General features: G+C 38.5%; 1 protein-coding gene across 1 annotated transcript in view; it reads right to left on the reverse strand.

The window, feature by feature from the left end:
- Window positions 1-622: 622 nt before the first annotated feature.
- Window positions 623-23944, reverse strand: part of LOC121924914 (solute carrier family 4 member 1 adaptor protein) — a 30556-nt gene continuing 7234 nt past the window's right edge. The window contains 14 exon segments of the mRNA XM_042456462.1: window positions 623-936; window positions 3558-3627; window positions 4394-4449; window positions 5145-5234; window positions 6345-6579; window positions 6891-7002; window positions 7635-7824; window positions 15398-15467; window positions 17034-17194; window positions 17636-17657; window positions 17659-17776; window positions 19418-19478; window positions 21091-21213; window positions 22256-22445. Of these exon segments, the coding sequence (XP_042312396.1) occupies window positions 887-936; window positions 3558-3627; window positions 4394-4449; window positions 5145-5234; window positions 6345-6579; window positions 6891-7002; window positions 7635-7824; window positions 15398-15467; window positions 17034-17194; window positions 17636-17657; window positions 17659-17776; window positions 19418-19478; window positions 21091-21213; window positions 22256-22445 (1548 nt within the window). The 3' untranslated portion in view covers window positions 623-886.

The raw sequence follows: 23944 nt of genomic DNA on the forward strand, positions 1-23944 counted from the left end.
CTGTTTTGAGTCTTATAGGTTTTTACTGTTTACTGTTACTTTTCTGCTCCTCTCACCAAAAGGGATTTCTTTACTCAGATAGGAGGGTCATCATTTTTGTTGCTGAAGCAGAGTCTGCTACAGACCAAGTGATTGGTAGTCAGACCTATTATGGCCAGCAACTATTCCAAAAGTCTCTAAGCAGATGCTTTTCTTGTCCATGGCTTCACAGATATATGTGCTGGAGATGCATAGGACTGAACGTGCAATATTAAATGTGTAAGGCATGTCCTACACTCCACATTCTGCTATGTATGCATTTTTTTCTCCCCACAGATGGAAAACTGATATACAAATATAACTGGCCAAGGCAGTTTTTACTTACTGGTAGAAAGGAAAAGAACTAGATATGCTCTGGATTTGAGTAGCACCATCTGCAGGCTACTGTTTGCAATTGTGCTTTTTGAGGTAAGCTGGAAGTGGGGCAGTGACAAATGTTTTGATGCAGACAGAATGTCCTGTAAGCAAACTTGTAAAGTTGTTTTGAATGTCACAGTCAACATAAATGTTGCAACACATGAAATAGCCCACTATGAGCCTGCTCTTCCCACAACCCCAATACAATTAATGAAAACAAAAGCACTGGCTGTTTAGTTTTTATTATATAAAACCATATCTTGCTGTACCTAAACAGTCTGTAAATACAGTTTCCACTTCTATATACATTTTGATGCACAATATACACAAATACACATCTAGTGGGAAACAAACGTTCATGGGCAGGAATCAGAAATCTTTAAAAGGGATTTTAAAAGAGTGAACAAAAGTTTGTTGCCTGTTGTTTGAACAGTGTCTGTACCAATTGTTGTGTCCAAGTCTCCTGCTTTCCAAATCCACCATCCAAAGTTTAATAGCCGTATTTTGCATTCAGATGAGTTCTGCCATCACCACTTTGATCTGTTAAAACAAGAAAATGTGTATATTTTAAAATTCTACTTATATGAAGTGCAAATTATCTCCAGCGAAACAGAAGCAACAAGGGGAACAATACAATTTGCCTAGACTAGCTTTCCCCAATGTGATGTCCTCCAGTTGCTTTGGACTACAAATTGTGTTATCCCTGGATACTGGTGATGCTGGCTATAGCTGTTGGGGAACTACAGTCCCATACAAGGGAAGTATTATTATTATTAACCTTTATTTATAAAGCACTGTAAATTTACACAGCGCTGTACATACAGTCATTTTAATTAGACGGTTCAATGCCCTCAGGCTTACAATCTAAAAAGACACCACAAAAGGAGTAGTGGTGGGGAAGGGGATGAGGTCCAGCAGTTCCCCTCTACCTCCAAGGCCTGGACCAAGGCAGATGGACTGGAGGGAGGGCTTGGCTTCATAATGGATGGTTAGTCTTCATCCATGGAGGCCTGTTGGAGCTAGCCTGCCTCTCTAGTAGGATAATACATATAAAGTACATAGCAATACAGGAAATGGTTCAATAAAACAGGCACGAAAAGAACATCAAGTAGCAAGCGACAATTATGCAAGGCCTGGGAACACTTCTCTGATCAGGATGGTCTTCCACTCCGTTTTGAAGCTGGTTAAAGAAGTGATGGCTCTTGCTCGCGGGGGAAGAAGGTTCCAGGAGTGAGCGGCAGCGAGTGAAAAGGGGCGAATCCGAGATGGGGCAGAGAAAATCCTGGGCTGGGACAGCCGACCTTGACTACCAGAACGGAGGGCCCGAGTGGGAAGGTGCGGAGAAATAAGGTCTGATAAGTAAGGAGGGGCCAGCCCATGGAGGGCTTTAAACGTCGACAGCAGAAGCTTATACTGAATGCAGAAAGGGAGGGGGAGCCAGTGAAGGGATGCCAACACAGGAGAGATATGGTCAGAGCGGTGGGTGGATGTAATAATGCATGCAGCTGAATGTTGGACAGAAATTAAAGGATGGAGGTGAGAAAGAGGAAGCCCAGCCAGGAGGACGTTACAGTAATCAAGTCGTGAGATCACTAGGGCATGGACCAGGATGTTGGCAGTAGAGGCGGAGAGATATGGTCGGATTTTGGCAATATTATATAAAAAGAATCTACAAGCCTTGGCTGTGGTCTGGATCTGAGGGATACACGACAAGAGAAGAATCAAAGGTAAAACCAAGACTGCGGGCTTGGTGGACTGGTTGAATAGAAATGTTGTTCACAGAGACAGAAAAGGAGTGTTGAAGGGTGGAAGTAGGTTGACATAGTACTAAATACAAGACTCTAGAGTAAAATTACATGAAAACTCTACAGCCTTTAATAGGAATTTGTTTGGGAATTTCATTTGGCTCAGAATGCATACAAACACCTTAATGGTTTGTATGACAACATAAGTCTGTCTTGAAAGAACAACACTGATTCACAATGAAGTTCTGGGTGAAATGAAACAGGCTGATTTCAGCTTTTAAAATCCTAAATGTCCCTAGTTACATCAGCTTAAAATGTGCCTCTGAATAACATAGAATCATAGAGTTGGAAGAGACCGTAAGGGCCATCCAGTCCAACCCCCTGCCATGCAGGAAATCCAAATCAAAGCATCCCCGACAGATGGCCATCCAGCCTCTGCTTAAAGACCTCCAAGGAGGGAGACTCCACTACACTCCAAGGGAGTTTGTTCCACTGTCGAACAGCCCTTACTGTCAGGAAGTTCCTCCTAATGTTGAGGTGGAATCTCTTTTCCTGGAGCTTGCATCCATTCCTCCGGGTCCTAATCTCTGGAGCAGCAGAAAACAAGCTTGCTCCCTCCTCAATATGACATCCCTTCAAATATTTAAACAGGTGAAATGGCCTTAACTATGTGCCAGGCTGCAGGTCCCCCACTTTAAGAAAATAAAATCCTAAAAGCCCTCACATCCCATCATCCTTCACAATGGTTTTGCTGGGTAAGCCAATGGGAAATGCAGCCCAGCAACATCTGGAGGGACACATATTTCTCATCCCTGCTCTAACCAATGGTGCAACATTCTACAGATGCCCTAAAATCGGCCCCAGGCTGGCGCTTTGCAAGAGTCTGTACCAGGCCTTTGCTGTTTTAGAAAGGCAAAATAAAGCAGGATTTGAGGTTCTGTACTAGGGGTGGCAACTGATAGGGGTTGAGGTGATGGTGTAGGGAGCATTCCTCATTAAAAACCTATTTTAAGCCTCCCAGGGTTTGGGTACTTTTTCATTATTTTGGCTCTCTGGGTTGTTTTAAGTGACTTCTGTTTCATGTGTCTAAAAAAGAGGCCAAATTGCCACCATGTCCTGCAGAAGGCATTTGTTCACTTTTTTTTGAAGTCTGGTGGGTCCTGAGGCCACAACAGTCCTGGGGACCATGTGCAGTCTATGGGCTGCATGTTGTCCACTCCTAATTTGTATGGTGCAACTGCATCTAACCATACTGCATCTTGTGCAAGGTATTTTAAGCAGTTCTCTCTCTCTCTCTCTCCTTTAACTGATGGAGAAAAGTTTTAATTCCTCAGTAACCCAAGTCTCCTTAGTTTTAATGGTCTTAATATAGGTCAAATTTGATAACCTAACTTTACCGATCCCTCACTGAATTACCTTCTGGTGGCATCCAAACACAGTAGTCTGGGTCATTTTCTGGGTATTTTGTGGACATAGTGTGTTCAGCCTGCAGGACAGAATAGACAGTGTTTTAGTTAAATATAATTAATTTAATTTGTTTTAAAAATGAGTCCAAAACAACATGACAGATTGGGGAATCTTAAACTACTCTCTGGTTCATATTCATTGTCAGTCCAAGGCTTGGAACTGGTTTCCAACTACAGTTTTTAGGAAAAATATTGTTTAAGCAAACAACCATTTGCCCAGTTTGGATGTAATATCAAACCAAGGTTTACTACAAATAATGTGTCAGTGAGGCAGAGAAGGGAAGCAAGCCTGATCTAAAACTACAAAGCCATGTATATAATCACTGAAATCTCCTCAGTCTTCTACTACAATATATTGTGAGTCACCAAATCTTCATTTGAATGGGTCTATAAAATGAAAGTTCTGTTAAAACTTAGATTTTGAATTGGGTGGCTTATTCTACCCAATGAAAATGTTCAGGTGTATTTTGAGAGAATAAAACTATAATTTCTTTTATGTTAGCATTATAAATTGCTGTAAAGTCAATTTATGCCAAATGGCAAGGTATAAATGGAAACAACTTTGTAACTGTATTTAAGCAAAAAAGCTAATTTCCAAAAATGAGGTACTTTATTAACTGGAACCAGAGAGGAAAGACTACCATAACACCAAAATCAAGCAATTCTGTTTAAATTAGTTTTTTTTAAAAAGCTGAAAACAAACAACAACAAACCACATAGAGGTAAGGAATATCGTAAACTACTGAGAGCTTCCATCTATTTAAATATTTGGTTCTCTCAACTCACCATACTTGTACTGTTAGCCTTCTTATTTAGGGGCATTTTTACAGTCTTCTGAGACACTAGGAAAAATAGTGGGAAAAGATGCTTAGTGTTATTAGTGCTTATGGCTTTAGGAAAACTAATAAAACCAATTCAAGTAAATAAATCCCATATGTGAGAAGGGCACAGGCGAAGAGGCTGCTAATGGAAACACTGCTACACTTCTGTCTCTGATTCTTAAGGTCACACATCCCAGAAATTTAATGTCAGTGTGAAATAGGACAATCACCCTATTTTTATGGTATATTTCAGGTAATATATCCACAGGAAGAAAAGTAGCAGTTCAATATTGTAAGATACATAACTTGCTATTCTATTTCTCTCTCTCCAGAAAAAGCTTGAACTTTCAAGTGACCACTCAGCTTTGTACAGAAGTAATAAAACATAATTTATTTCTTCTTTTGGAAAGAAAAATATTTACATTTTAGAATGATAACCCCTCTATTTTTTAAAACATAAAGTCTAAATAACTTAATGGTTCTCTCTCCTTTTGCAATTGGTAATATGTTTGAGTTTTCTCTCTCTACTGTATTGCATGATTGGCAAATTCTGTTGTATTGCCAATTGTACAATACAGCAGAATTTGATTATCTATTAGAGGAACTGTCAATTTTCTATAGTTCTTGCACAGCACACCACCCTACTATATTCACGAAACCAGTACCTGACCCAAGCCAACAGCTCAACAGGGAAGCTGCTCTACAACATTGCTCACCTTGTGGTTTGTTTTGCAGTTTAGCCACTGGAGAGCTGCATTCTGGCATTATCTTGTCTTTACTCAAAGGGTCAGAGTGAGACTTAATTCCTGTAAAAGTAAAGCAAAACCCAAGATATTTAATTACTCTTAATAAGCACAGGACTAGTAAAATTAAAGCCTAAAGAAATCAGGATAGGTTAACTGATTTTCTCTTTTTAAACAGAGTAACTTATATTCTGTTTCATCCAATAAAATCAAATTTCAAATCATTACCTAAAACAGCAGCTTTCCAACAATAGCAGCAATGATATTTAAAAGAAAGAAAAAAAAAAAAACCCCAGGGAGAAATAAATGCCCAAGGAGGTTTGACTTAATAAATAAATGGCTAGGGCAAGGGATGGGTGTGGAGGAAGATAGCTGTAGCAATATCTGGAGCAATGTGCCATACTTAAGTGGAATTAATGACAATTTTCTAAGAAAAAATTACTGTTAAATTTGTGTCAACTACAGGTAGATTAGATAGATTATGATTGTACTATCACTGTTTCAGGAAAATATCCAAACAACAACTGGGAACTTCGTTTTGGGGATCACAAAGAGTTACAAAGACTCTTGTCTATATATTCTTGTTCATAAGGAACTTAAATGTTTTAAAATAGTATTGTTGTTAGATGTGTTGTTTGCCACATCTAGCAATTTGAAAGAACAGAGCAGCCTCTGGTTTCTGTCAGAGATACAGAAGATTCCTGAAAGGTGGAGTGCAGAATGCCATATCCACTCCTGTGCATTAGCCTCAAGTCACAAATAGGAAACAGTTAGCATGTACAGGAGAGGAAAGGCTGGATATGGTGAGAAAAAATTGGTTTTGGAAAGAGAAAAAGAGAGTATGGGAGACCTGGCACACTCTTTCTTCCCTCCGAGACTGAGTTGGTTTTTTGGATCAATCTGTCTCCAAATTTAGATCTTTCAGTTCAAATAGCTAGGAATGAAAGTCTCCAAGTGTGTGTCTCTATTCCAAGTTCCCCCCCTTTTACACTACTTTAAAAAATAATCTTGGCTGAAATTTTCATACACACTTAAGGAAATGAACAGAACTAAACTTTAATGGTTGGTAGCTAGAGAACATGTAAAGAAAAGCCTTAGTAATCACATTCCTACTTTTTAGAATTTCAAAATAGTTAAAATGCAGATGAATTGAAAATGTGAAAGTTAAATAACCATAATTAGATGATTCCATGTCTTGTCTGAAGTGAGAAAAAGAACTGGTAGGAACACTCTCTTGTTTAACAATTTCTTGTGCAGCAGCTTCTGTCTTTGGTTTCTGTGTCCCCTGATTTGAATTCATTTCTGTTTCCTCTTCTTCTTCCTCCTCTTCCTCTTCCTCTTCCTCTGATCCTTCATCTTTCATCTTTAATAGATTTACAGGTACTTCAGGACGTTTCACAGGCAACTTCTGTATGTCAAACAGAGATTACAATGAAAATCATGTACTGACACTGACAAATAATAAAACTACATGCTATGAGGTAATACTTTTCTAACAACATAATAAGTGTTTGTTGTATATCTACAAACTTCTAGAAACATCTCTCAAAACAGGTTAAAGACTGGACTGCTCCTATAGGGAGTAACCACTGTCCTGTTCAGGCAGTAGTCTTTGAATCCCCATTACAACAGATATAACTTCTAAAGAGTAAGGCATACCCAACACGGAAGACACAATGGAAGATACAACCCCAAAACCAACCCCACCCCTTAACTTACCCCTACAGTTCCAGTTTTCAGTCTGAATTTGCTCCCTCCTTTCATGGCACCAAATAGGGGTAAAGTTAGCATTTTAGGCTTGTTTTGTGTTTCCAGATTTTCAATCTCAAGGCTAAAGGTGCAAAAAATGAATTAAGTTTACAAAAGATGCTTTTTATAGAACTGTGAAAGGCTAGCACATAACTACTACAGTGCTCTGGCTCTCATGTCAGAAGTCATATTCAAATTCCCATTCAGCTGGAAAAGTCATTGTGAGATTTTAAATATGTCATGCTTCTCAAAGCTGAAGCAGACACCACATATCCCTTAAGGAACAAATCATACCATTTTGCATGCCTCCCCTCCTATGTATAACCTCTCAAGTGCCCCATCATTATCCCCAGGGTTAACAGTTATGTTGGTAGAGACATTAACCATGTTAAATATTATCCAAAGTTACATTTTAAGTAAAAAATGGAATCAGTTCTTTGGGACGATCCAATGCCACATTCTGTTAGCTGTCTTCTACAGACTCTATCCCACATATGTTTGGCAGCAAAATCTCCAGAACACTACAAAATAGACAAGGTTCAGTGTTTCAGGCTCTGCACAGATTATGATAATGAATGTTTTAATTCTATTTTAATGTTGAATGTTGCATATATTTTAATTACATTGCAATATTTTAATCTCTAAGTCACCTTGAGTCCCAATCTTGGGGGGAAAGGTGGGCTATAATTAAATTCAACAATAACAAAAACTCACTGTGATTGCAGTTCCGGCATTGAGGCAGGTGTAACTATCTTAATCAGTCCTTTCAAACGCTGTTGTTCCTTTCTCAGTTCAAAGGTTCGCAAGTGAAGCTTTCTACGTGTCACACTGTCTAAAGCACAACCGGATTTTATGTCTTTCATGAATTCATCCAAGGAATCCTGAGCTGCTGACTGGGAACGTGCTGTAGGAAATCATATATATATCAGTAGTCATACCATCTAACTACATGGACACAATGTTATTCATGTTTCTATCCATAGAATATAAGTAATTAACGAACATAATCAGATTTGTCAAATACGTCAATGATCATACAAATCCAATATACCATATTTCCATATTCACTGAATCTCCAAAATGCTAGGAACTTGTAGTGGTCAGCCCTTATCCTTTTAATAGAGTTATTATTTAGATAATATGGTTGTTATGTATCCTACATTATAGCTCATTCCAGCTACACTACTACTTTGGAGATAGATGACAGTGGTACAATAGGGAAATCAAGATGCATATTTGTCTGTTCAGTAGGGTAAATACATAAGATTATGCCACTAAAGCTACTATTCCATAATTTGTTGTTGTGTCCCTCCAAGTCATTTTTGATTTATGGGACCCTAAGGCCATAAGGTTTTCATAGGGTTTTCTTGGCAAGTTTCTTCAGATAGGGTTTGCCATTGCCATCCTCTGCGTCTGAAAGAGTATGACTTGCCCAAGGTCATCCAGTGGGGTTTATGCTCAAATGGGGATTTGAACCCTGGTCTTGAGAATTGTAGTCTAATGGCCACTATACCATGCTGGCCCTCTACCATTCCATACTGCAGGTACTCAAATAGCAACTAGTATAATCCACATAGAATTACCAAGTAGAAAGTTAATGTAAAACTTCGAGAAACTCAAAAGTGGAGAACTTCACATGCACCAAGTGCAAGTTGGTAGCACTCTTGGAGCAGTTGGAGTCCAGAGTAGCTACACTTCAGCATATTAGGGAGCAAGAGGATTTCCTGGACATAACAGAACTAACCATCTTGGACAGACAAATCTGATCTCTTTCTTTGATTAAAATTACCAGCTTGGTAGATGAAGGGAATGCTGGAGATATCTTCTATTTTGATTTCAGTAAGGCCTTTGACAAAGTTCCCCATGACATTCTTGCAAACAAGCTTGTAGAATGTGGGCTGGATAAGGTAACTGTTACATGGATTTGTAATTGGTTGACTGGCCAAACCCAAAGTGTACTCAACAATGGCTCCCTTTCATTCTGGAGAGAAGTGGCCAGTGGGGTCCCACAGGGCTCTGTCCTGGGGCCAGTGCTATTCAACATCTTCATCAATGACTTGGACGAAAGAATTGGGGACATACTTATCAAATTTGCAGATGACACCAAATTAGGGGGAATAGCTAATACCCCAGAGGACAGGATCAAAATTCAAAATGACCTGAATAGACTAGAAAGCTGGGCCAAAGCTAACAAAATGAAATTCAACATGGAGAAATGTAAGGTACTGCACTTAGGGCAGAAAATAAAATGCGTAGATATAGAATGGGGGACACCTGGCTGAACAAGACTACCTGTGAAAGGGATCTAGGAGTCCAAGTAGGCCACAAGCTGAACATGAGTCAACAGTGTGATGCGGCAGCTAAAAAGGCCAATGCAATTTTAGGTTGCATCAATAAAAGTATAGTGTCTAGATCAAGAGAAGTAATAGTCCCACTCTATTCTGCTTTGGTCATGCCCCACCTGGAATATTGTGTCCAGTTTTGGGCACCACAATTTAAAAAGGACATTGAGAAACTGGAGCGTGTCCAAAGGAGGGCAACTAAAATGGTGAAGGGTCTGGAAACCATGTCCTAATGAGGAAACGACTTAGGGAGCTGGGGATGTTTAGCCTGGAGAAGAGATGGTTAAGAGGTGATATGATAGCCCTGTTTAAATATTTGAAGGATGTCATATTCAGGAGGGAGCAAGCTTGTTTTCTACTGCTCCAGAGACTAGGACCTGGAACAATGGATGCAAGCTACAGGAAAAGTGATTCCACCTCAACATTAGGAGGAACTTCCTGACAGTAAGGGCTGTTCGACAGTGGAACACACTCCCTTGGAGTGTGGTGGAGTCTCCTTCTTTGGAGATCTTTAAGCAGAAGCTGGATGGCCATCTGTGGGGTATGCTTTGACTGAGATTTCCTGCATGGCAGGGGGGTTGGACTGGATGGCCCTTGTGGTCTCTTCCAACTCTACGATTCTATGATTCTATATAAACAAGACATTTCCTTTCTGCAAGGATCTTCCAAAATTGTTTCTATACGTTACCTCACCTACATGTCTAAGCTCTGTATCAGCCCACTGAGCCATTTTCTCAAAGCTACTGCTCCACCCTGATTTATAGTATTCAGCATACAATTTAACTGATTCAGCCTTACAGTAAAATAGCTATAGCTCTAGAATTTAAGGTCAAGAATTCTCTTTCACCCAACTATTCTTACATAACTATTTTACATCAGTTCTCCATGGCAGTAAGCCCAATTCCCACTTAAAAACTAGAGTCATATACTTGAATTCTTAGATCTAGTTACTGATTTGGTACTGTTATGTGGGAGTAAAAAGATACCAAGAACTACTACTAACTTCATGGCAGAGCATCTACAAGGTACATATAGCTGTCTTTCAAATTAAAAATTTTCCCTTGCAAAAAAGAATGTTCACAGGAAGAAAAGTTCACAACCAAATCCCCATGCTTGTAACAACAATATTGGAGACGGTAAAGAAATAAAGATCATGCTGAAACAGTTAGCACTTGGACATCATAAAAGCTCTTATGCATGAATGAAATACAATTTAATCTGAATATTCATCCCTCTCTATAGAACTGGATTTGTGAGTTTAATTTGATCAGTTTATTGAAACAGGCAAGTAGCTCAACACATTTTAAGTAGTTTTTAATCATTTTGTTACACCTGGCTTAGTCTTTCATTTCTGGGATGAAAAGAGAATAATACCTTTAATATTGCTCATTTCTTTTATAAAGACAGACAATCAAAGTGGAATCAATTCTGCACTATTACAATTTAAATTGACTTGTTTTCCAAAATCAAACAGCTGTCAGTTTCCATCCCGCATAATATGTTGGACAATTATTTTTTTTGTCATAATTTCCCAGAACCTATCGCTAGGCGAAGTTGCATTCAACAGATAAACACTGCTTCCAAGGCTACAGACTTGTTACCCAATAATGGATTTCAGCTTTATTCATGTTGTGTGAACATAAGGACTAGGCTTTTTAAAAAGGAATTTTAATCCCAATTCCTCTGCAAATTTATTACAGGACTTACAATGTATGACTTGAATTCTTATTATGATGTACAGATTAAAATAAACAATATAGGCTACTGCATTTATGTGTGAATAACTTTACATTAGGATTAATTGCTGTACATCCTGTATTTGCATTCCCTCAAATTAAATAAAAAAATTAAAAATTCAGAAGGGCTCATATCATTCGAAGAACATTCTTATTTCCCCACATTGTAAGAGGACAGGCATTGGTCATGATCCTGACAATGCAATGCCTATGTGCAACAAGATTTTGCTTAGAGATCAGTTGTGCCAACTATGCAAAGGCTTTACGCACAGGCAGCAATAGAGCATGTCTATACTGTTTTGTGCCTTGACATTAACACTGCCTAATGGTTTTCTTGGCAAGATTTATTCAGAGGAGATTTGCCATTGCCTTCCTCTTAGGCTGAGAGAATGTGATTTGCCAATGGATTTCCTTGGCTGAACAGGGATTTGAACCCTAGTCACGTAGACTCATAGTCCAACACTCAAACCATGTGGATCTGCATACCTATAGAGTGTGTTAACTTCCTATATGAGAGGTGGTGAATCTAGGAGCCATTTTTCTGCCATGGGATTCTCTGTGGGATGCCAACTTAAAACATGCCCCCTTGCTCCAAAGGAAAACAGAAAACCCCTTCAACACAGAAATTTTCAAAAGTGAAGTGTTTGTCATGGATCAAACAGCATTAGGGCAGGCTGCATGTTCTACGCTGCCTCCTATAGCAGACTGTGCAAGTCTATGTGTTGTACAACAAATAGCAATAGCAAGAGCATTTCTATACCGCTTATCAGTGCACTTAAGCACTTCCTAAGTGGTTTACAATGTGTAAGACAATTTCCCTCAACAAGCTGGGTACTCATTTTAGCAATCTACAGAAGGATGAAAAGCTGAGTGAACTCTGGAGCCTGACTAGGATCGAACTCACAACCTTGTGGCTGTGAATGACTGCAGTACTTGCATTTAACCACTGTGCCACCAGGGCTCCACATTATCATGTGGTGTGATAATGGGGAGCTCTTCCATTATCAGAACCTTGTTCCTGAGCAATAAAAGGATAAAATATGTGAAGAGGCTCAGTTACATTTTAATGAAGCTCAGCATCACAGAGATGATAAGGTAACAATTGCCCAATGAGATGAGCAGTTGGGCTTCTGAGCAGACATGTTAAAAAGCCTGATGCACTATGTGGTTGTGCCCTCTAAACAAACCCTGAGGGGTTTCTAACAAATAACTGCAGCCAAGAGCTCTGGTTTGAGAAGGCTAGTGGAAGTTGGACAATGGAGTCCAGACTCCTAGTCACCCATGAACAGCAATGACTACAAAACCTTGATCTGTGAGTAGAAGTAGGAGAATGTATTAGCTAGCCACATCAGGTCTTTCTGTTGTTGTTACTTCTGATTTGGCTGAGATTATCTAATCCCTCTGTAACTTGTAATTTCTAATCCGTGCCTGAAGGAAAGATGTTCTTGTAATAGATATCATTCTGCTGTGTGAAGTCCTTACTTAGAATAAAGCTTGTTCATTAAAAGCACTCTAACTCTCTCACACTCCTTTTCACATGCCTTGGCTCAACCTGGCCCTTCCCCATGGTTGGGAAAGGGAGGGAAATGTCTCTGCAACAACACAGGCGGAAAGTGCCTGTGAAATCCTAGCAACATCTCATTACATTGCTAAAGGGGAAGGATTCAAATCAATGGATGGTGGCAGTGAGCTTATTAGATAAGAAAGATGGTCTCAAAGGGTACCAATCAACTCATGCAGGAGCAGGAGGGGGACCCAGAGAATCCTCACAGGTGGGAGATGAAAATAACAACTCCACTCCAAGCAAGCCTCAGGTTGCAGATCTATCTTACTAAGGAAGGCTTTGTCTTTAGAGAGCCATGTTTCCCTAGTTCATATGATTTTTTTCACTGCAGAAATATCAATAACATAAGGCAAGATAGACCAGAGCTTGTCCGCAATTATTTCCCTGGCACAGATACTTCATATAACCTTAACTGATAACAACAGAACTAAAGACTGGAAAAATCTATTTCCTTTTTTATGCAGCTACAACAATGGAGGATTTCTTAACCTCACCAATAGTTCATTTATAAGTACAGACAGCTGTCTTCAAACTGTCTCAATTGCTGTAATTTATTTAATCTCTGAAATACATTGGATGTAGTTTAGTCTAGGAAATTCAGTCTGTCATTCACTCCACTATTCCTAATAACTATTCTACAGAGGCTGTAGGTTTAAGACCTCAGAGAAAAAAGCTTTCAAAGGTTTATATGCAACAAGCAAATGCAATTACAATAATATTTTTATCAGCGTACCTATTTCAGTAATTTCTTACCTGTTGGGACGATGATGGTAACATATCAATATAAGAAAAAATAAAAATTCCATGGTCACTGTTGGCTAAAACTAAGGATATCATATTTCTGTGCTTTGCTACTTGAAAGTTACAACACTGTATTTATAAACACAAACGAAAAGCTGATTAAGTGAATATTATTATTATTGTGGAGTCGAAGGCTTTCATGGCTGGCATCTATTGTTTTTTGTGGGGGTTTTGGGCTATGTGGCCATGTTCTAGAAGAGTTTCTTTCTGATGTTTCGCCAGCATCTGTGGCTGGCATCTTCAGAAAATGCTTGCCTGGAAAGGAGTTGGGTATGTATATACTGTGTGACCCTGGGAAGGCAGGAATGATTTGCATGTGTATTGTTCTGTTGCTAATGGAAGGCCTTAGGGTGAGAGGGTATGCGAAAGAGGATTAGTGTCTGCTTGATTAGTGCTCATTGTCTGCTAGGAAACCCCTGACTCTGGGAGATTTCTTATTTGCATTTGTTGAGTCTTCATCTTGCTATTTTTCAGGACTGGTAGCCAAATCTTGTTTACTTTAAGGGTTTCCTCTTTCCTGTTGAAATTGTCCAGGCTTCCCTGTGCATCCTGACATGGTAAGACAACTCTTAGTAAGAGAACTCTTCTACAACATGGCCACATAGCCTGAAAATCCCACAAAAATCTATTATTGTTATTGTTGGTATTTTACTTGTATCATTCCAACAGCACAGAATATCTATATAACAATAGCAATATCTGCCTTGGAGAGAAGAATGCTGGACCTGATCCCCTCCCCCCCCTTACCATTCCCTTCTCCTTTTGTGTCATGTCTTTTTAGATTGTAAGCCTGAGGGCAGGGGACCATCTATTATCCCCTCTGTTGTAAGCCACCTGGATTCCCAGTGATTGGGTGGCATATAAATAAATCCTATTATTATTATCATTATTAATAGCACCAAGGTCTGACAGTAGATTTGGCAGAAAGATTAACAAACTCTATAATCATTTCCTCTGTATTATGTTTTTTCAACAGGGAATCACAATGGAAGCTAAAGGACCAAATGAAATGTATGTATGCACTTTTACCTTATTTTATTGATGTGATGTTTTTAATTCTGTTTTTAAAGTAACTTTTGTGAACTGCTTTGAGTCCAATTTAGGAAAAGGCAGCATATAAAATACTATATATACTCGACTATAATTCGACCTCATCTCTAAGGCAGGTTTTGGGGCCAAAGTTATGGGTTTCTTTATGACTAATGGATAAAGTTAAGGGTAAAACCTAGAGGCATATAATAATGGATCTAAAGGAAAACAATGTCAAAGAACTTACAAAATTCCAGCAGTCATGACTGTTTCTGCTTACACTAAAGGCTGGATTGATGACAGAATGGGGGGGGGGGGAGAATCAGTGCTTCCAGGACAGACTCACTCTTGCCTTTCACCAGAAGATGGTTATTTTTTTCATAAAAGTTAGAGTACAGTAATTACATCAACTTGTAGATAAGCTGACTCAGTTTTTTTTTTAGTCCATTTTTTGACATAAATTTCTAGACTTATCCATGAGTACATACAGTAGATAGATAAGCTTTGGGGACATAAAAGTGGGGCTCAAGGGCCTCATACATCTTGTAGCCTGTAATCTGCCCAACTCTGTTCTAAGCAATGTGAGCTTTTTTAAAATGCCCTAGATCTGGTTGAATTCACACTGTAGAAATAATCCAGTTTGACATCACTTTAACTGCCATGGCTCAATGCTATGTAATTTTGAGAATTGTTTGTTGTGGCAGTAAAGCTCTATGACAAAGAAGGCTTAACATCTTACAAAACTACAATTCCCAGAATTAAAGAGGTGTCAAACTGGATTATTTCTGCAGTGCAGATGCAGCCATCCATCAACTGTATCACTTGTAGCAAAACCCTGATCCAGTGTAGTCCATAAGAATTTGGTGGCAACTCAAAATAATACCTTACATGATCTGGATTTCACTTTATTTTAACTGACAAACTTTCTATACTACATGTATATACAAACTTTATGCCTTGTTCCCATCTAACCTTCCCTAGTTTTCCAAGAAAATGTGATATTACCTGTCTTTGAAGATTTCAACTTCTCAGCTATCTCAGAGAGTTCTTTTTCAATTGCATTTACCTTTGTAACCTACAGGAAAGGACAGACAGTTGGAAAGATAGGTATATCTGCAACAGGTTTACAAAACCTCAAAGATAACAATACAGCAGTCTTTTTGCCCCCAGCTGCAAAATAAATGGAGAGAAAAAACATTCATTGAAGTACAGAGGCACCCCTATCATGATAGACCCTCCTTTGGGAGATTTGCTTGGCACCACCTTTGTTGCACTTAGCTGCCAGCCCAAACCACTTATTTAACCAGGCACTGGTCATTTTGACTCTAATTTTTTAACAGTGCGTTATCTCATATTCTTCAATGCTCCCCGCCAGCCCCCCCCCCCATTTTAATTTGTTAGATGTCTGGAAATCTTTGACTATACATACTAGCATAAAAATATTTCAAAATATACTACAACTTATGTATACTGTATATACTTGGCTGTAAGTGGACCTCAAGAATAAGTTGAGGGCAAGTTTTTGGGCCAAAATTATGGATTTTGATATGACTCATGGATAAAACTTAGGGGCATGCAACAAATGATGTAAAGGATGAATTTTAGTGTCTTCATATAGAATTTCTTATTCAGATACTTCTAAGCCTGATTCCGCTCAGAACTCCTTTGAGGGGAAGCCCCAAAATGGTGCCACCACTGCCATTTTCCTGTCCAAGCATTCAAAAAGGCCAAAAGTAGTATCATGGTGGAAAGAGTAGAGAGGGTTGGTGCTTCTTTTGGGTGCTTCTAGGCAGAATTAAGCTCTTACCTTTTGCCACTCTACTCAGAGAAGGGGAAGAGTTAAAATACACTATTTACATTGACCCATGGATAAACTGATCCACCTTTTGAGGGGGGAATCAATTTTTTTACTAAAATGTCTAGACTTATACATGAGTATATACAGTAGTTACTGAGGGGTTTTTTTTGCCTTTTATGGCATACTTGGTAAAGACTTTCCCTCCAGTAACCTGCCAATTTATAAGATCATTTCATGCAGCTGCCAAAGTGGGCTCTAGCCCACAAAAAGTAATTTTTCAGTTTTATATGCTTGTATGTTTTCACATTTATTTTTGCCACAAAAGACTAACATGGCTGTTCTTCTGAAATATATCACAAAACAGATTACATCTTGGAAGAAAGAGTTCATTTCCTCCCACAGAGCAAAAAATTAAGGTAATTTACCACTTTTAATCCCACTTTATTTGGATAAAACATCTAGAAAAAGACACAAGAATTTGCCAGACAGGAGGCAATAAAACATGTTACTGCTTTATTATCCTTTCCAAGATCTAAGAAGTTCTCTTTCTCTCACAGGCTCAGGTGGGGAATTTAGGTGACCTTATACTAAGACTTGGAGAAATTCTATAAGTAGCAAGATTTCCAAGGTCACTAGTCCCACTTGCCAGATCAGAAGATGAGAGCTAGCCACTGCAGTTGTGCCAAGCCCAGAGGCTGCTTACACCAACTCCAAAATGTATGATGATACTCCAGTGAAGACACTTTAGGGATTTGTAGGGATGGAGCTGGACCTATGTACAAATTCTGTCTGATTACTAAGGTCAGATAGACCTTATGGATCACTGTCTGAAGTTGTTCTTACCAGTGAATCATACGTTTCTGGTTTCTCATCTATTTTTCCAGCTTTTTTCATTCTGTTCAGCCGTTTCTGTTCAATAACTCCTGTTCGATCAAGGAATGTGTCATCGTCACTATCATAAAAGTCTTCTTCTTCCCAATTCTTTGCTTTTCTTTTACGGGAAACTAAGATGAATGTAGGCAAAAAAGACAAAAGACTATGGAACAGAACAGTCCTGAAGCAAATAATTCACTTGTATCACTAATTTAGCGATAAAAACTGACTTCATATTATCATTAAAAAAAACAAGTGCAAAATGGACAGATGTAAAATCTACAAAGAGCAACTGTAACAATAAAATAGGATACCATTGTGAGCATCCTGTAGGAAAGGTGAGATAAATTATTTAAAACTATTTTTAAATAACTGTTAGACTATTTGGTTGATTTTTAGCCTTTTAAAATAATTTTTAATGTTTATGATGTTTTAAATTAGTCAGGTTGTCCTGAGATCTTTAGAGGACAGGATACAAATATTTTAAATTATAAATAAATGCATACATGTGGATTTTTCTTTTAAGAAAGCACCCACCATTACATTTAAATTCATAAATTCACATAACTTACCTGCTTCCTGCCGCAGTACCCCCCCTAGCATCCAATATCCTGCAGGCTTCCAGTGAACACTGGATCAGAGCTTCTTTCTTCTTTCCTGAATGGATAGCTTCTGCCACAAGCTGCTTCCCTAAAGCATCGTCTACAGGGAGCCTATTCAATTGAGATGATTAAAGTATAAAGCAAGTTCAATAATGATCCTTATTCTGTGCCTCAGAGCTCTTCCAGAAATCACACAGAGAGTGGGAAATCAGGGCTCTTTTTTAAGGACCTTTATAAGCAACATTACTGTTTGTTGTTGTTGTTGTTGTCAACTGCTCTCCAGTCAATCTCAAACCATGGCAACTATATTGACCCATACATAAATCAACCCTAGATTTTAGGGTCAGGTTTTGGGTATAAATTTCTTGATTTATAGTCGAGTATATACGGTGCTCCTTTACCTAATTGATGCAGTAATAAGGAGTTTAAAATTCATCCAGAACAGCCATAGAGACCACCCCATAATAAACACCCATGCTTTTTAAAAATTGTTTTGCTCTGTTTCCTGAAAGTCCTAGTGCTTTCCCTCAAAATTAAGAAGTTATAACACTGGATTTTAGCAATGAATAATTTCAGTGGTCCACAGCATATCAAACATCTTAAAACTGTAATTTTTTTTGAACTACTATATGGTAGTAATCAAGACTTCAAGCCCATGTCTTACAAGCTAGAGATGAATGCTTTGTAAGGGATCTGTGCAACCAATTTAGCCCAATTCAATATATCATCTTGCAACAGTAACAATGCAAGGAGTGCATGCATAGCCTTGATTATCCAGAGTTCCAAATCATATGGCAAGTGTCTACAGAAAGTGGAGATTATCCCATTCAGATTAAGCTTTTTTATATAAAGGAGGATGGGGATACAGTGGTGCCTCGGGTTACGAAATTAATTCGTAACGCGGCCGCTTTCGTAACCCGAAAAGCCTTCGTAAGCCGAATTGCCATAGGCGCTAATGGGGAAAAGCCGCGATTCCGTGCGAAAAAGCCGAAAAAAGCACCAAAAGTTTTTTCGTAACCCGAAAAAACATTCGTAACCCGAAACAATAATTCCCTATGGGATTTTTTCATATCCCGAAAATTTCGTAACCTGGGTATTTCGTATCCCGAGGTACCACTGTACTGGTCTAGCATGCCCGCTCCACATGTTTTCTCTTTTGGATATGAAGAACTCAAAATAGGGCTTTTGTTGGGCATGGAGGTATGCTGAAACAGTGCTTAAATAGAATGGCACTGGATTGGAACTGGACAGAGAACATTTCAGTCTCTCTCTGTATACTGTTGGCTATTTTGGCTTCCATTTACCTTTACTCAACACTATTAGAAGAACTAAAGAAGAGTCAATATTTTAGCACACGAGGAGCTGAAATTTCAGCTGTTAGTACAAGCAAACTTTTCAGTATGGAATACAAGACATTAAGCTGAAATTGTACAAACCATGTGTGGTAATCATATGCATTCCAAATGTTGTCAAACTGCAATCATGATTTCAATAACATCTGGAAGACCTCATGTTTTCTAAAATATTTTCCTGATATAGACATATTTAGTAAATGAGTAAATAAAGAGCCATTCTGGTCAAGTCAGTATATTGTGTAGTAAACAATAAATAATGTTGTGACCAATCTTTTCATGTCTCAATTCCAGTGTTCAAATCCAGTTCAAGATATACAGGATATACCACCTTCCTCATCCTCACTGAGAAAAAGACAAAACTATACAAAATAATTTCACAGTATATATACATACATACTTCACCCTACAAAGCCAGGTGCCAGTCCCTTGAGCTTCAAATTCATATTCTAGTTCCTCTCCTGGAAAATAAAACAGAATGGAAACCTGTTAACTAGTCTGTGTTACGAATAGAATTTTCATTGTTCCACTGAAATGGGAGAGCCCAGTCATATTGAGTAGATCAATCTGTATCGATACTTCACTGTAAAGTCCCTAAGAACCTAATTACATGAGCTGAGGTTTAAGTGCATACTTAAGCGTCCCAGATGACTGGCGTAAATGATACCAAATACTTAAGTATTTAACGGTTAAGTAATGTTAACTATACATACAATTTTACACTAAATGAATTATTACTTTGTAACTGTCTTGAACTCATCCATGAACCCATAGAGAAGTCTAGCTCTCATTATGAAATTGTTTCAGATAACTATTTGTGTTCAGCTCCACTCAGATAAATTATATATTCTGGTGAACATATTTGCTGGATTAAAGCTTTAGAAATTTTCCAGTATTTTCAAGGCTTTATACATATCAAGGGATACTACCACAGTGAATCCTAATCTAGATAAAGGAGATTTAGCTGACAACCTAATTTAGGTTTTAGAAATTAGTGATCTCTTCACCAACACTGAAGTTGTCGCACATTACTTTTTAGGAGATACAGCAGACTGAACAATCACAACACAGTTGAAACTCTTTAAATGGTTAAAGGACACAGAAGAAGCAAAAGTAAAACATGATATTAGCACATAGAAAAGGCCAGTGAGACCAATGTCTCTCCCACCCAGTGCAAAGAAATAGAAGCAGACACCAAAAAAGACAGAACAAGATTCTTCTTCCACAATATCTGAGATATCAAAGGGACATTCGACCCGTGAGTAGGGATGCTATGTGACCTACAAGGAAACACATTACATACTCAGGACAAAATAAAAACACTTACTTGGCTTTTTTTTTTACACCCAAATGCCCTCAAGGGAACAAGAGGCCATTTTTTCTATGTTTTTGGATGCCCCCAGGTCATTTTAGGAGAGATTTTTTTAAGTAGTAGAAGTAGGGAGGAAAAGTAATTTCTTGTTTCAAAAAGTACCTCCCTGGGGCTTAAATTGGTCCAGGGTGGATCCACTTTTTATTAGCAGGAATGCTGATCTAGCAAGTATGGTATTCCCTCTGAAGAATTAGGTTTGCTGGCAAGTACCATTGTACCGTTTATCAGTGTAGAAGCTATAGCCTTTCCTAGAAAATGCATATATGGCCAAGGTCAATACTCTAGTTGCTCTGCCTTTGAAGAATAATCAGAAAAATGTACTGGATGCAGAATGCCCTCAAGCTGCTGAGAGAAGATCTCATTCCTAGTATGTATGCCCACAACTATACAGTTTTCTACCTTAGGAGCCAATTCAAATTGCTGGTTGCTACTTTTAAAATCCCAAAAGGGTCCAGGTTATTTCAAGGAGCACCTGCTTTTTCATGATTCTTCTTGACTTTGATATTTGTCCTTCACAAACTTCCTTCATCTAATGTATGTGTGTAATAAGTATATTTTTGCAGCTCTTCTGTATGCTGAAGTTTTAATAACATTCTGAGAATTATCAAAATGTTACAAGTAGCAAACAACTAAAATAAAATAAAAATAATGCTGCTGGACACCAGCAGACAGTGAAAACGCATGGCAGACAACACACATACCTTCTCTGTCAAAAAATCCTTGTAGTGCCTTCTTTGGATCTTTCAAGTAAAAAGCCTCCTGATCCTCCTGAAACTCAATGGCTATTGGGTTTTCTTCACCTTCTTCCTCCTCTGCATCTTCCCCTGAAAACACAAGGGCAGTAAAAATTGGAAATGAGAGCAGAAGTACAAGATAGTATGATGCCGTTCCAATGATATTTAAGGAAGAAACTATTTTTCTAAGATACAAAAGTCATCTAAAAGCCTAGTGTTATAGGTCAGTTCGAAAATATTAAAAGTGTTAGTCTGATGTATTTACTGTTATTATTATTATTATCATCATTTATTTACAACTATACTGTTTCTAATTTATGTTTTAATATTAGTAATGTGTGATTATTTTTTAACTTTTATCATCAATGTTTTAGTTCTGTCTTTTTAAATTATTAACCTGCCTTGAATCCCATTGTGGGAGAAAGGCAGGTTATAAATCCTTGAAATAAATAAATAGATAGATAGATAAATGTATACAGCACTGTCAATGTACATGGTTTTTAATGTCACTGATGTAGGCCCATACCATACTGAACTATTTAATACACAGTGAAGTTAAACCATGAACATGAAGGAACTGGGAAACCCAGCCTGTGTTGCAGCCTCTCATCTATCAAAAATCAGTACTTGTGGTGCTCTATAAATGGTCACAGATTTGCTTTTCATACAAAACTATGAAATCTCAGAGAACCGATGTGTATTAGTGCAGGCAATACTGAACTAAATGGATCAATGGTCTGACTTATTGCAAAATAGCTTTTTGCACTCCTGTCCTGGCCCATCCTGTTGGCACAGAAATTGTCCAAACATTTTTTTAGTTCCTACAACTGTAAAGATTTATAGTATGAATTTGTCCAACAGTGGTACTTTATGGGAGTAGGACAGACATCAATCAGAGTATAACCTAGGAGTTTGGCAGATAGGCCCCATCCCAATATTAACAAATAGTAGGGAGCCAAATATTCAACGCTTGGGACAGACTTTTAGTAGCTCCACTGTAAAAAAAACAACACCAGAATTTATTTCTAATTATACAGAAGTAAAAGATACAAAAGCAGTAGAAGAAAGAAGTAGAAGATACAAAACCCACTGAATTCACATTTCCAAAGTGTATAGCAATAGTGTATCTTACCAATTCCCCAGGAACAACTGAAATCATTGTCCTGACTGTTTTTATATCTCTGTTCTTCCTTTTTCTCTTGATCTTCATCAGAATCATCACCCAGCATTGTTTTCTCTAATTTAGCCTGCTGCTGTTTACGCAATTCTTTCAACTGGGTTACAGTCAGTTCTGATTCTGGTTCTTGATCTTCCTCTGGGCCCTGCAGAATATGTTACAATTTTGATAACTGAATGCTTGAGAAACATGATAGACAACATGACTGAGAGCAGGCTTGAATGCAGAAGAAGGAAGAGTGAAGATAGGAGGAAGGAATATCAGTAATCCAAGATATTCAAGTGACACCATACTACTAGCAAAAAATATCACAGACCTGGAACAACTACTAAGAAAGATCAAGGAAGTGCAAAGAGCAGGTTTACTGCTCAACATAAACAAAACAAAAATAATGTCCACAGAAGATCTACACAAATTCAACCTAGACAATGAGAAAACAGAAACAGTAAAAGAGCTCCCATACCTTGGGCCAAACACTGATCAGACTGCAGTCTAGATATAAGAAGAAAACTAGGAATGGGGAGGGCAGTTATGAAAGAACTAGAAAAGTTCCTAAATGCAAAGATATACAACACAGCACAAAATTTGGAATTAGGCCTTTGTATTTCCTATTACCATGGATGGACGTGAAAGCTGGTTGACCAGCCGAACCCAAAGCAATGGCTCCCTTTCATCCTGGAGAGAAGTGACCAGTGGGGTCCCACAGGGCTCTGTCCTGGGCCCAGTGCTGTTCAACATTTTTATCAATGCCGTGGATGACAGAATTGGGGGCATACTCATCAAATTTGCAGATGACACCAAATTAGGAGGAATAGCTAATACCCCAGAGGACAGGATCAAAATTCAAAATGACCTGAATAGACTAGAAAGCTGGGCCAAAGCTAACAAAATGAAATTCAACACGGAGAAATGTAAGGTACTGCACTTAGGGCGGAAAATAAAATGCACAGATATAGGATGGGTGACACCTGGCTGAATGAAACTACATGTGAAAGGGATCTAGGAGTCCAAGTCGACCACAAGTTGAACATGAGTCAACAGTGTGATGCGGCAGCTAAAAAAGGCCAATGCAATTTTAGGTTGCATCAATAAAAGTATAGTGTCTAGATCAGTGGTTCCCAACCTTCCTAATGCCGCGACCCTTTAATACAGTTCCTCATGTTGTGGTGACCCAAACCCATTAAATTATATTTGTTGCTACTTCATAACTGTAATTAAATAGGTGTTTTCCAATGGTCTTAGGCAACCCCCATAAAAAGGTCAATCAACCCCCAAAGGGGTCCCGACCCACAGGTTGGGAACCCCTGGTCTAGATCAAGAGAAGTAATAGTGCCACTGTATTCTGCTCTGGTCAGGCGCCACCTGGAATATTGTGTCCAGTTCTGAGCACCACAATTCAAAAAGGACATTGAGAAACTGGAGCGTGTCCAGAGGAGGGCGACAAAAATGGTGAAAGGTCTGGAAACTTTGCCCTATGAGGAACGACTCAGGGAGCTGGGGATGTTTAGCCTGGAGAAAAGAAGGTTAAGAGGTGATATGATAGCCCTGTTTAAATATTTGAAAGGATGTCATATTGAAGAGGGAGCAAGCTTGTTTTCTGCTGCTCCAGAGACTAGAACACGGAACAATGGATGCAAGCTCCAG

This window comes from Sceloporus undulatus, chromosome 1, assembly GCF_019175285.1.
Source record: "Sceloporus undulatus isolate JIND9_A2432 ecotype Alabama chromosome 1, SceUnd_v1.1, whole genome shotgun sequence".
In the NCBI taxonomy this organism is placed as follows: domain Eukaryota; kingdom Metazoa; phylum Chordata; class Lepidosauria; order Squamata; family Phrynosomatidae; genus Sceloporus; species Sceloporus undulatus.